This window comes from Podarcis erhardii, assembly GCF_964252035.2.
Source record: "Podarcis erhardii genome assembly, chromosome: 13".
NCBI classification, from domain to species: Eukaryota; Metazoa; Chordata; class Lepidosauria; order Squamata; family Lacertidae; genus Podarcis; species Podarcis erhardii.
Genome location: NC_138502.1, coordinates 17,147,896 through 17,161,189, shown reverse-complemented (window position 1 = coordinate 17,161,189; position 13,294 = coordinate 17,147,896). Strand labels below are relative to the sequence as shown.

Here is a 13,294-nt window from a genome sequence, read left to right as displayed (position 1 = left end):
CCCAGCTCCCTGCAGCATGTGGAGTCTTAATGTGTGCCTAGGACTAATATGACTTTTGAAATGGCCAGCCAACGTGGCCTTCCCTTGCCAAAAGTCAGAGAGGAAGTGTAGCCCAGGTTCAGCCTTTCTCTGGCTCACAGCGCATGCTGCGCAAGCATTAAGGATGTGCAGTACAAATTCCGGTGCAACCATGTTGCTCTAGTGCTTGTTGCGCAACAAAAAGCAGCAGCGCTACAGCAGTCTCTTACGCAACTAGCCACGAGCACCATGCTCACTCCGTGTGCCCTCTCTTGCGCAAGCCATTCCGCTGGTGCAACTAATGTGCTGCAAAGGGGCTAGCACTACGTTGAATTCTCCCCTTTATTCCCTTCAGACGGCTGTCCTGTGACACCCATGTAGGCCACACTCCAATGTTCCTGTTGCTCGTACAGCTCTCCTCCACATCCATTTTCGGACTCTGGAGGAACCCAGTGGCAAATCAGGCAAATTAATTCAATGTATGCAAATATGCACAATTTATTACCATTGCAGAATTTTGGAGATTTTTTTTTTTTTTTAAGTTCTGATATTTAAATGCTCTCCCCATCTTTACATACTTCTTCCCACATCCCTTCCATTAAAGTATCACCCCTTACAGTCAGCCCACAGTAACATCTCTGACCAGCCACTCCCCCCCCCCAGTCCATGACACCTCAGTCCATCCTCCCCAATGCATCCTTACGCAGCCTATTGCCACCCTTCCCACCCCCATTCCTTGAATAGTCACATTCCCTATCCTTTCATCCATCTACCCACCCACCGCTATTTACTTACTTTCAACCCCCACCCTAAGAATCACTCATCCACATAGACGGAGAGTTGGGTGCAGTGGTGGGTTTTTGTTTTTAAGATCATTTCCTCTTCCCTACCCCACCCTGCCACACCTACTCTTCCTTTTTAGTTTATACATTTCTTTCATTTTGGCAGATCAGAAGAATTGGCAATGGTTATCCTCCCTTTATGTGGTAATCTGGTCGGTGGTGCTTGTTGTTGTTTTTAAATCTCCTGCTTTCCTCAGAATATACAAAGAGGGAACTTGGTACTAATGTGGGAGAGCCTTTACCCTGAGTCAGAGCGGCCATTTTAGTCTCAGCAGGTGAGGAATCTAAAATCGGCTCACAAGACACAGGACCAAGATGGCCAGCCTGACAGACCTGAAGCGGGATGCTGATTTCCAATCTGGATGTTTTCTAGATTCTTCTGCTTCCTGTTCTCCCTAGCACTGCCTGAAAAAGGTTAGGAATGCGATGCCATCGGTAAGGCCGTTTTGGGGGAAGGGGAAACATCTTAGCTCAGAGGCATCGTCCCTTAATCTACGGGTAGCTGCCAGGGCACCCTTCAGATGCTGTTGAACTACAACTCCAATCGTATTCCTGACCATTGGCCCTAGATGGCTGGGGCTGATAGGAGTTGGGAGCCCCACAGCATCTAGAGAGGGTGCTGTGTTGGCTACCCCTGCAAAGGGGTTCTCACAGTGGACAAGCAGGTCTCCTGATGGAGGCACCAAGGGTGGCCATATATCATGTGAAGACTGGGGAAAAAGAGTCAGGGGACCAACAGAGCCCTGCTTGTGAGTTTAGGGCCAGAAGTGATGTGGCTTGGTCCCGCCAGTGTTGCCAGGGGTGAAGATCACAGGGGCAACTTTTGGAGGTTTGCAGGAGCAGGTAAGAAAAGAGAGTTGCGAGCTTTTGTGCTTCCAGGCAACTCCTCCTATGGGCATCGGACTTCTTAACACACATTTAATGGGATAGCTCAGTTGATAGAGCACAAGACTCTTAATCTCGGGCCCATGGGTTCGAGCCCCATGTCAGGCAAAAGATTCCTGCACTGCCGGGGGTTGGACTAAATGATCCTTGTGGTCCTTTCCAAGTCGTCAATTCTCTGATTCTATGACCTAACAGGAGGGCAGAGTGCCTTAAATGCCTTTGGGGAGGGATTGGCTGGTCTAAGGCAGCAGGAGGCTCAAATGAGAGGCTCTGGTAGCCAGACTGAAGGGCCTTATCTTCCTTGCCACACTGCGATAGCTTGACAAAAGAAGCACATGCTAGCCCGCTCTTAGGTACACGTACGTGCCTGCTCAGAAGTAAGCTCTCTTGAATGAAAAGGGACTTACTCCCAGGCAGGGATTGTTAGGATTGCCACCTTAGCCACTCGATATAGCTAGAGGGCACTGTGGCAGCTGCTAGTTCACTGCAGGTCAGAGGACACACTTCTGCCTGGCTGACCAAATAAAGCAATTTGATTTCAGGATAAAGGCCAGTTTGCAGCTACTTGCTTTCCTGCCTCTCAGCTCACATGCTCATAAGCACATCAGCTCGCTTGGAAATATACCGTCTCTCCTCCTCTCTGTCAAGTGCATTTGTTGACTTTGCTTCACCATCTCTCCAGACCTCTTGGGTTAAGCAAGTAGAGGATGGGTCTCCTTGTGGCTGCTAGCTCTGCAAGCCAGCAGGTGCAAGCTCTAGTTTCAAAGATAGCGCATCTCTGCCACAAACCAGCAATGGATGTTCCCAGCATGCCTTGCTTTGGCACCGCCCTGTGGCATCTGGCTGGTCATCTGTCTTGCCTCCCCGTAGGTAATTCTGAGTCCCTGTTCACCTTCTTTCCCTCCTTTATTATCTCTCTCCCATACACATCCACCCCAAGTTCAGAATTAAATACCTGTCTCTTATCTGGGCAGAAAAAATCTTTCTGAGGGGTGGGGGAAGGAAGGAGCTAGCACCCTAAATCAACCCTTCCCCCAGAAGGGCAGAATGAGCTTGTATCAAACTGCTGAATAAAAACTGACTGCCTCTTATTGTAGGCTCGACCCAAACCAGCAATTTGCCATTTGTGGTCCAGTGAGTATTTACTTCAGAAATCAATGCTGCGAGAGCTCAGGAGGAAGTCGACATCTAATCCCACCACCCAGGCTGGAAGGCAGGTTCATGCATATATCTGCCCACTCCACAAGACCAACCCACAGACTGCCTCACACAAAAGATGAGGAACCTGTGTCACCCTCCAGATGTTGCTGGACTCCAACCCCCATGATCCCTGACAGTTGCCTATGCTCCCTAGGGGTGATGGCCGTTGGAATCCAACAACAACTGGAGGGCCACAGGTTCCCCATCCCTGCCCCACACCGATGCTTCACGTATCCAAATATTGCCACTACAAGCATAGAAGGGAGTGAGCAGATCCATCATCTCAATATGCTCACGGAATAGATAACTCCAAAAGTTTCCCTACCCCTCCAAGCTCCCCGTTCCACTCCTAATACAATCTCAGTCTTCACGTGGTGCTTTTGGCACAATTGAATGGTGGCTCTGCAAATCCCTGGAACTTCCAGTGATTTCAACTGTATCCCAGTAGGACCCAGTAGCCTTTATTAACCTCCCAATATCAACCAGTGGAGGGCTGGGAAGGTCAGGAAAAGGCCAGTCCCAATAAAAGCTAGCCATCTCCGTCAACGCTAAGTATGAGCGATGGATATTTTTTTCCCATGTATGACACACCAACCAGCCTAGGACAATTAACCCATGGCTGTCCATTATATGGCCACTAAGTAGGTGATGTGAAGTTAACATCCTCCCATGTCGGTTCATCCCAATGAGTGCTGAGCCAATGTGCGTCTCTTCTCAAAAACGATACTTCTGGATCATGCCCTTGCAGAGGTGTCAGATCAAAGGGCCCCTACCCAACCAAATCTCATCCACCTGCCTTGTGGAGTCCAATTGTCCGCTGGTAATTCCAAGGCCGTGTGTCTGACTTGGTGATGATGTTTTGCCCACAAAACTCTGTCCCGAGGTTTGAATCAACGGTCTTTTCTTTTGTATATAACGCTGGTTAAAAGGGGAGGATCACCAGCCCTATTCAGTTCCATTTGGCACAAAAAGGGTGTCGTTGTTTTAAATTGGCAGCCATGTTCCACATTCCAAGATGCAGCTGATGAGGTTCGGGGAATTGCAGAAGAAGGCTCATGAGCAGGTCAGACACCACTTCCTGGAAACCCCTGTTTCCTAACCCAACCCTCTCAATTTGGCACAGAGGGTCCTTATAAGGGACATATCAGATTACTGAAGGGAAGCCAGGAGGGGGCACAAGGGTTATACATTCAATAGCCAGTGCTGGGCAGGGGCCCCTAAAATCGAGGAAATGCCCCCCTCCTCATCACTCATTGGCTCATGATTGTTTATACAAAAAGTTCTGCCCCTTCCCCAGAAGTGGGGGTGAGTTGTTGGGCAGGAGAGGAAGGGCAAAAACAGTCCCTATGATGTCAGGCTCCAGTTAGCAACAATGGCCCCCCCAACACACCATGCACGCAAACGCACGCACACACAAACACATCTGTCTGTCCATCCGCCACAGGAACTGGCGGGTGAAATCTTGGCATCATGGGCAAGTCAACTGGATGACTGGGCGCCGTCCCTGAATGTCGAGAGAAGAAGAGGCGGGGTTGTCCGATTTCTACTTGGTCTCAGTTCTCAATGGGATCTGGGAGAAGGGAGAAAAAGCTTCTTTTAACACATTATCAACTTAAAACCAGGTCACCCCACTCCACCCTACTGCATTTCACATTACATTTTCACATTGTTGTACATGAAAGTCACCCACTGTCTGTACCAGTGGATGAACTGTAGTTTGCCCACCACGTGTAAGAATGGATTTAAACCCTAGGAGAGGATAATATGCTTGTGATTATTCTTTCCTAATTCACATCCTTTGCAGCTTAAGCTTGGAGACTAAAACAAGGTTGATTTAACCTCCTAGAAACAATAACCCAGGATGCTTTAAGGCTGACTGGATTTCCCTGGTAATATACCCTTTTCTCCCCCTTAACAACAATAATCACACACGTACATTGTTTTGTGAACAAATAAAAGTGGTATTTACTTACATAATCTAGGTCTCGAAGCAGCAATTATAGTAGCAAAATGAAGGCAGGTTTATAACTACTAAGTTACAAAAGTATGAAATGTAAGTTCACAAATGGTGTCTGAGCTGCAGAGCTCAGGTATGCATCAGCTTGGAAGCACGATGAAGAAAAGCAGGCTGCCCAGGCAGGAAGGAAGTGTGTAGCTTTACAGCTTCCTGCCAAGGCAGACAAAGGAAGTGATCTCACAGAGTTCTCTCTAGCAAATTTTACATGAAAGCTCCGTGAGCCTCTGCCCCTTCATGTGCCTATCTGGCAAAACATGAATTGTTGGTTTGACTGCAATAACGTCCCACACCACAGAGGTACAATGCCAGCTAGAAAATTACAATTTTCAGGATCTTTTGGGAGAAGATATATGGCACATACGCAGCCATGGCCCATCTGCCCCGCTCCACGGATAAGAACCATGTGCATCCATGTGTCCACTTACCAGCCGTGGGTCCCAATTCGGTGTCACAGGATGAAGAAAGGTGTGGCTCAAGGGCAGGAGAGACGGTGAAGCGAGAGAACCTCAGGGCATCCACAAGGCCGGACTCCACCCGCTTGGCTGCTGGCAGCAAGGCAGGGGCCATGGGCACAGGCGATGACATGACCGGGTGGGGCTTGGCTGCGTTGGGGTCGGCCACCACGGAGACGTAGGATGGGTTCTGAGCCATCAGGGGGAAGTCGTCATCCCACTCAAAACTGCCACCTGAGTGGAGAAGGAAGAACGGGGAGGGGAGGGAGGCGGCCTACATTGAAGCGATAAGGAAAACAGCCTCTCCCAGCCTGTTCCCTTGGTTTGATTGGCATCATCTCTCTTTCTCACACACACACACACACACACGCTTTCCGGTCCTGACATGCACAGGGATAAAACATGGCAGAAAGGCAGTCTTGATGAGGCTGCACACACCCCCCTTTCCCCCGGCCCCCAACAGTCCCTGGAAACAATGAAACATGGTCATATAGGAATACTTCAATACTTCACTAGTGAGCTAGATGGACCAAAGGCCTTACAGTGGTACCTCGGGTTACATACGCTTCAGGTTACAGACTCCGCTAACCCAGAAATAGTACCTCGGGTTAAGAACTTTGCTTCAGGATGAGAACAGAAATTGTGCTCTGGTGGTTCAGCGACAACGGGAGGCCCCATTAACTAAAGTGGTGCTTCAGGTTAAGAATAGTTTCAGGTTAAGAACGGACCTCCAGAACAAATTAAGTACTTAACTCGAGCTACCACTATACTCGGTTTAAGGCAGTCTGCTATGTTCCTGTTCTGCTATTTCAACGAGATAATTCATGTACTATATTTGTTTGTTTTCTCTCGTTTTTATTTGTTTGTATATACATGTGTGTTTTAGTCTTGAAGCTGCCTCGGAGGCCTTTTGCAGGGTGTGGCGGCAGGGCCACAGAAAGCAGAGTAGAAATGTCCTAAAACAAAAATAAATGGAATCACTTGCGCATCCTGTCTTCACTTCATTTGTGCTACGGCACAAAGCTGCCCTGAATCCATTTTTAATAACCAAGAAGGCTCTGTGCTACCATCTGCCTTATTGAGTGTGACAATTTTAGACTGTGTGCTTTCAGGCAGGAATCTTTTAGGAGTTTATCTCCTAAAAATAAACTATTCAGGGATTCAATAAAAAAAAAAAAATCAAGACAAAACACATCCTGGCAATATTTCCCAAAGTTCTGTTAGCCAAATTGCACTGGATCAGAATTAATACAGGAAGCACACAATTCACTCATACATCTGAAGCTGGCTTACTTTTAAGGTTGTGGAAAGAGAACAGAATCCTAAAGCTGGTGGGCACCTCAAAGGCCATCTAGCTTAACCCCCTGCCAATGAGGGAAACCCACAACTGTACCACTCCTTTGCAACCATCCTGATCCAGCTTCTGCCTAAAAGCCTCTAAAGAAGGGAGGTCCACCATCTTTCAAGGCAGTCGCACTGTATGGTAACACCTGCTTTCAAAACACTTGGTGGAATCTATACTAGCCCATTAGTTGAACTTAGATCCTAATGAAATGGCTGGGAGAAAAGCCACAGCCTGTAATCCTGCAGGTTTTTATTTTAATTATAATCCTTTTTTCTTTTTGTTTGTTTTTTCAGAAAATTTATATATCGCTTGGTTATTTTTATTTCTAAAAAATGGAAAACAAAGTGGTTTTGGTGCTGTTGTTAAAACCTTAATTCAAAAACTAAACAAAACTAAACATGGTTGCTAAAACGCCACAATAAATGTATCAAGGATAAGGAACCCCCACATGTAGTTAGTCTCCAACTCCCATCAGCCCCAGCCCTCATGGCCAATGAAAAGAGTTAAAGTCTGGAAGGCCACAGATTCCACAACGCTGAAGTACATTAACGAAATAACAAGATGGCCCCAGCCTGCCTTCAGCCAAATTGCCTCTGCTGTACCTCCTTGCCCTTAGCCCGCCAATGGCAGACTAGCATGCCCAACAACACAGTTGGACAGCCACATGCTGTTGAAGTACAGCTCTCACCAACTTCAACCATCTGCCATGTTGGCTTGGGTTGGTGGGAGTTGGGAGTCCAGCCACCTCTAAAGGCCTCTGCACTGGCTACCCCTGTTCTGGCCCTTTTGATCTCCATCAGCATCCTTTTGAGCTCAGCCTCATGCTTCAAATCCTGGCCTTGCTTTAGAACTGGACCTTGTCTGTTTTGGACTATGCCCCATAACAACCTACCCCTCACCCTCCGCACTTAGAAGCCACCTGGAAGCCAGGACATTTTCCTGAAACTCATTTCATTTATTAAACTGATAAGAACAGATACTACACTTGATCTTAGCCAAAAGGCCGAGAAGCAATCTCATTTCATTTATTCACACCAAACACTGACTGAAGTGAGCAGGTTACTGTTTCTTTAGCTATACAGCTGGACGGGCTCATTCTGCATTTCAGATTCCTGATGGGGATGGTGACTATTTCCCACTTACTCTCTCCTCCTTGACCCAATACTCACTGAAGCCATCAGCAGAAGGGAAGGCATCAAGTCCTGGTTCTGCCATTGAACCAGGGGAGGGGGAATCACCATCTGGAGCTCCCTGGGAACTCAGCTCATTGGTTGGTGTCTCCTGCATACAGAAGAAGACAAGAGATTGTGGTAGAACTGCAATCCTTTCGCTTGTGGCTCCTCCCACTTTCAATTTGTTTCTGACATTCCTACTACAAATAAATATGGGCTGCTGCCTGCTACCTGTGCATAATATATTTTCCACTATTGCTCGATATCACCGAATATTCACTAACTCGCTGAATTATTTAGGAATCTGTTGCCTACGGAATGTTGGCTAACAGTTTTTGTGAGGGAAAGTGAAAGGTCAGTATGGCTTGGATTAAACCAGGTCCAAGAGGGCATGAATGCTCTGTGGGTAGACAAGGGAGCTTACGTGTGGAGTGCTTAGTAAGAAGACAGGGCTCAAAATAGGAGTGGTAACAGAAAGAGGGGAGTAGAGCCAAGATGGCTGAGGGGAGGATGACAGAGTAGGGAACTGAAAGAAGCCCTTCTCACCTCACTGTGGCCAAATTTTCACACCATCAACCTTGGTGCTCTTGACAGCTCACCTGATCAAAGAGGTAAACGGTGACATCATCAAAGAAGGAGACCATCTTCCGCTTACGGTCGAGCTCAGCCGCCGCCTCCTCAGCTGAGCGTGGTGACTTGAGGAGGCCACGCAAGTTACGGGCGTCATCGCTTTCGCTCACCACAATGGGGACACCCCGCCCTCCGCCTCCAGCCAGGCCTCCTTCCTCTTCCTCTTCAGCATCATCTTCCTCCTCATCCTCTGCCGCTATGGCAGCCTCTCTCCCTCCCAGCGCTGGACCCTCCCCCAAAGCCGCTCCTTCCCAGAATGGCCCTTTCCTTCCCCCGCCAAGCGGGGGGAACGTCTGCAAGGCCAGAGGGGGAAGCGACAGAGATAAGCGGGAGAGCTTGGCTGGAGGAAAGAGCCGGACATCAAAATGGAAGGATGGCCAGGAGGTGGGAGGAGTGATTGGGTCGAAGAGCCAAGATTCAGAAGTCAAGAAGACCAAATGGTACGGAAGCAAGGTGAGGATGGAAGGAATGGGATGAGAGAGACAGAAAGAGAGGGTTACTTCATTAAGAACACGTCCCTAGAATTTCTACCCAAACGTATCTATCCAGGCAGAGTGCCTTCTCAGCAGTGGCGCCCTCCCTGTGGAACGCCCTCCCATCAGATGTCAGGGAGATAAAGAACCACACAACTTTTAGAAGACATCTGAGGGCAACCCTGTATCAGGATTTTTTCATGTTTAATGTTTGATTATGTTTTTATATTTTGCTGGAAGCTGCACAGAGTGGCTGGGGAAACCCATCCAGATGGGTGGGGTATAAATAAAGTTGTTGTTATTAGTATTCTCATTGTCAGCATTACCATACTGTACACAAATGCATTCCCTAATGCAGCCACACCACAGATTTATATGAATACATTATGATACTGATTGTTTATGCACATAGATACCCTTAGCATCCAAAACAGCACACACACACACACACACACACACACACACAACTTGACCTGTAGGTCTAATTAGTTCTGGCAGGTCTTCCCATTTGGCCAATGGGGACATTTTTTGTTAAGCCACACCCATCTGCCCTACTCCTGAGATCATCTATGGTGCCAGGAGTGGGGCAGGGAAAGACATAGCGAGGTAGTGCTTGTGGGCACCACTTGCAAGGACCCATGGATCAGCTGGTTGTCGACGTGTACAAAGGCACAACAGGGCTTTGCAAGTGCCGCCGATCAGCTGATGGGCTTGAAGACACTCAGCGTAACGGCCAATCAGCAATTAGACTATAGGTTAAGCCACCGTCTCCCAGCTGGCTTCTCCTTCCCCCATTTGTTCTAGGAACATCCCAACCCTTTGTTCTTACTTCCACACCAATCACAGATGGAACCCTCACCTTTGATATCCTCACTGGCTTGGTTCGCAGGGACACCAGGTTCCTGAACCTTTTTGGGCTGCTCAGCTGCTACATATCTGTCTTCCTGGGCAGCATCCTGTGTTTCGACCACGATGGGCACTGCTACACTTTGGGTCTCCATCTGGCTTGGCATCTCCCCTTCTTTCCTTTTCTCCTCCTCCTCCTCCTCCAGCTCTGACGGCAACTTTTCAGACTCTCTTCTTCCCTCTTCTTGCTGCTGCTGCTGCTGCTTCTCCTCCTCCTCCTCTTCCTCCACTTTATCTTCCACACCTTCTGGCCACTGGGAGTCCGTTGCATCTCCATTATGGCTTTTCTTGGCCTCTTCCTCCTCCGTCTCCTTCCCCTCCTCTGGCTCTAAGGTCCACAGCCTGAGAACAGCCTGCTCCTTCAAGGGAGCCGCTGGAGAAAGCCTCAGAGTCGGCAGCCTGCTCTGATTACAGAGTAGGTTGCGTGTGACATTCTCTTGCAGTGTGACCAAAAGCTGCTCCTTGCACACTTGGACCACAAAGCCTCCATCTACCGTCACCTTCTCTGTGGGCTTCCTGCCCTCAGGCCCAGCAGCAGCTGGTGCCTCAGCCGGTTCTCCCTCCCCGTCAGAGAAGTAGGCTGAGTCCCGGTGAGGTGTTGCTAGCCCCAGGCTCCTCCCTATTTCCTCCTCTAGCTCTGCCCCTTCTTCACTTACTGACAAGGTAAGATCACTAGTGGACTGAGAGATGGATGCTGTCGGGAGTTTGCCGGAATCTTCTTCTGCCTCTGTTTCTTCCTCTTCTCCAGAAGGTGGCGGTGGCGGTTCCTCTTTGAAGATGAACTCGGGGGAGAAGGTGCTCTCCGTTTCGTAGCCGCTGTCGCCAAACTTTTGCCCTGGAGAGGAGTAGTGGGATGCTGGGCTGCAGACGTCCGAGGAGCTGGTGTTGGAAGGAATGTCCAAGGAATCCACTGAGTCTAGGGTTCCCCGTTGCCGGTCTGGTACCGCGGGGGAGAGGCTTAAGGTCACTGGGCCAGTGGAGAATCCATCGATGACTTCCGGGAGGATCGCGATGGTCTCCTCGTCGTTGCTTTCGGCTAGGGTAGACAATGGCGGTATCTCCACCGGAACAATCACATTGCAGCAGCCAGACGGCAGGGCCGGGAAGGGCGACCCAGGTGGGCGAGCGCTCCCCCCGCCTCTCTGCTTCGGGTAGTCTTGGAGCTCATAGGTCTTCACCGCCGTCCCCATCAGCGGGTCGTAGAATTCTCTGCGCTCCCCGCCATCCCCATCGCAGTCTCTAGGGGGCAGCATTGGACAGTCAGATAGGGAGCCCCGCTCCACTTTTAGCGAGGAGTCGTCCTCCGTGCCGTAGCTGTCGCGGTGAGGGCGCCGCAGGGGCGGCCCGTGGTTGCTCCAGCCGCTCACCATGTCCCCCCGAGGGATGGCGCACGTGCAACGTGCCCGGGTGCACAGCGGGCACGGCAGAAGGTTGTGGCGCCCGCCCCCGATGCTGCTCCCGCCCCCGTCGGTGCTGCTGCCAGAGCTCTGGTCTTCCATCAGCGACGGCTCCTGTTCCCACGAGGGCGAACCCTGGAACTCCGAGGGGTCCCCGGCCAGCGTCTCTCCTGCCCCTCTTTCCTCCATCATCTCAGCATCCCAGCTGCGATGCTGGTCCTCCAGCTCACGGTACACTGTGAGCAGGGACTCTGCTAGGAAGGCCTCTCCCCCCGACGTCGGGGTCTCGGTCAGGGACGTCTCCTGGATCTCGCCGTCTACGCGGAAGGGGTTGCTGTCCCCGCCGCCCCCGGCCAAGAAGGGGTTGGTACTGGGCTGCTCCTGCGGCCGGTAGGGGGCGCCGTGGGAGTCCCAATCGGAGGGAAAGAGAGGCTGGGGTGGGGATCCAGGGCTGGGGGCGCAGACAGGCCCCTCGCAGCTGCCATGGTCCTCCAGGCGGATGTAATACTCGCTACTGACGGAGGGGCTGCGGGCGCTGATGACGGGCACGACGCTGGGTGTCTCCAGGCTGTGCCCACGCTGCGTTGCCTGTTCGTAGAAAGGATTGCTGCCCGGCACTGCCAGCCCGCCATTGCTGGAGGGGTAGTCGGGTGGTGCCGAGGCAGGGCCCTTCCACCGCCCCAGGCGGGCCTTCTCCCACATGTACTCAAAGTTCAGCCCCCCACTGCTCTCTGTCACCGTCAGGATGTCGTCCATGTCGCCGCCGTGGAACCCGTCCAGCAACGGGTAGGCTGAGATCTCTCCTGAGGGGCGGCGGTGGCACGCCGAGGAAGAAGAGGAGGCTGGGGGCGGCGAAGAGGAGCGCTTGGGTTTCAGGGCGCTCCAGCGCCACTCGAAGCTCTCCTCCGCCTGAGCGTTGGAGCGCTCGTTCAACAGGTAGCTCACCTGCAAGTGCAGCTCTTCCATGGTTGGGCGGTGGGAAGCCGGGAGCCAGCAGGACTGCATGACCTCATACCTGCAGCGGGGCAGGGACGGAGGAAGGATAGAGGAACAGTCGGAAAAACAGGCAGAAATAGGAGCAGGAGGGGGAAAACAGTTGTGGGGGGGGAGATAGCCTGAGAGAACAGTTGGGGGTGGGGATAGGGAATGGGGACATTTTTAAAAAATAATAATAATAGAGTTGCAGAAAAGATGGTCGCAGGCACTGCGAATAGAGTTGGAGACAGAAAAAGAGGCAGAAGCTAAAGGGGGCATGAGTACTAGAATGGGCAGTGATATGTGGGGAAGCTGTCAGGAGATAGGTTGTGGGGCAGTTACAGAGAACAGTCGGAAAGCCAATTGGAAGCCTTAGCAGACACAGTCAGAACAACAAGCAGACATGAAAAGGCAACAGTTGGAATTTCTCATTTTTCCATTCTTCACTTTTCCCCACTTCCACATCACTTGATTTTTTTTAATCCTCACAAAAATTCATCAGCATTTTGGTGCAAATTTCTCCTAATACATTCATGTTTCATATGCAATTTATGCCTAATATACACATTTTCGCCAAGCGTTCCCCCCAGTTATGATGTATTTTTGTGCATTATTTTCACGAATACTTTCACTTTTAGGCACAGCTTTTCTTAATATGTGCATTTTGTAAAACATAGTTTGGCTGGAGAATTGCATTGCAAAATTTCAAACTTCAAAAGATGCCTGAGTTTCAGTTCACATATTGTTTTGGGAAAGTGCGATAGATTCTCCTTCAAATGTGAACTGAATCTATTTTCTCCCACCATCCCTACTCACGAGCACACGTCTTGTGTTGGGATGGTGGGGGTTCTCTCTCTTCGCTATATATAACTTTGCTTAATATTGAATAAAAGTTACAAATAAGCCTGTGGTGTAGATATGTCCTTATACGGATATGAACAACATCCAAAAGGAGATCCATAACCCAAAAAACAGACAACCA

At 50.1% G+C, this 13,294-nt stretch overlaps 1 protein-coding gene across 7 annotated transcripts in view; it reads right to left on the bottom strand.

The window, feature by feature from the left end:
• Positions 1-489: 489 nt before the first annotated feature.
• LMTK3 (lemur tyrosine kinase 3) overlaps positions 490-13,294 on the bottom strand; it is a 28,799-nt gene continuing 15,994 nt past the window's right edge. For 5 of the 7 annotated variants that reach the window (XM_081837335.1, XM_081837333.1, XM_081837334.1 and 2 more), the window contains exons 11-15: positions 9,894-12,352; positions 8,531-8,901; positions 7,929-8,040; positions 5,388-5,648; positions 490-4,515 (exon numbers count right to left, since the gene is read on the bottom strand). In XM_081837335.1, the coding sequence (XP_081693461.1) occupies positions 4,499-4,515; positions 5,388-5,648; positions 7,929-8,040; positions 8,531-8,901; positions 9,894-12,352 (3,220 nt within the window). In that variant the 3' untranslated portion in view covers positions 490-4,498. Of the gene's footprint in view, positions 4,516-5,387; positions 5,649-7,928; positions 8,041-8,530; positions 8,902-9,893; positions 12,353-13,294 lie in introns of those variants that run through there. The other 2 variants (XM_081837336.1, XR_014150660.1) reach the window with 2 other exon arrangements.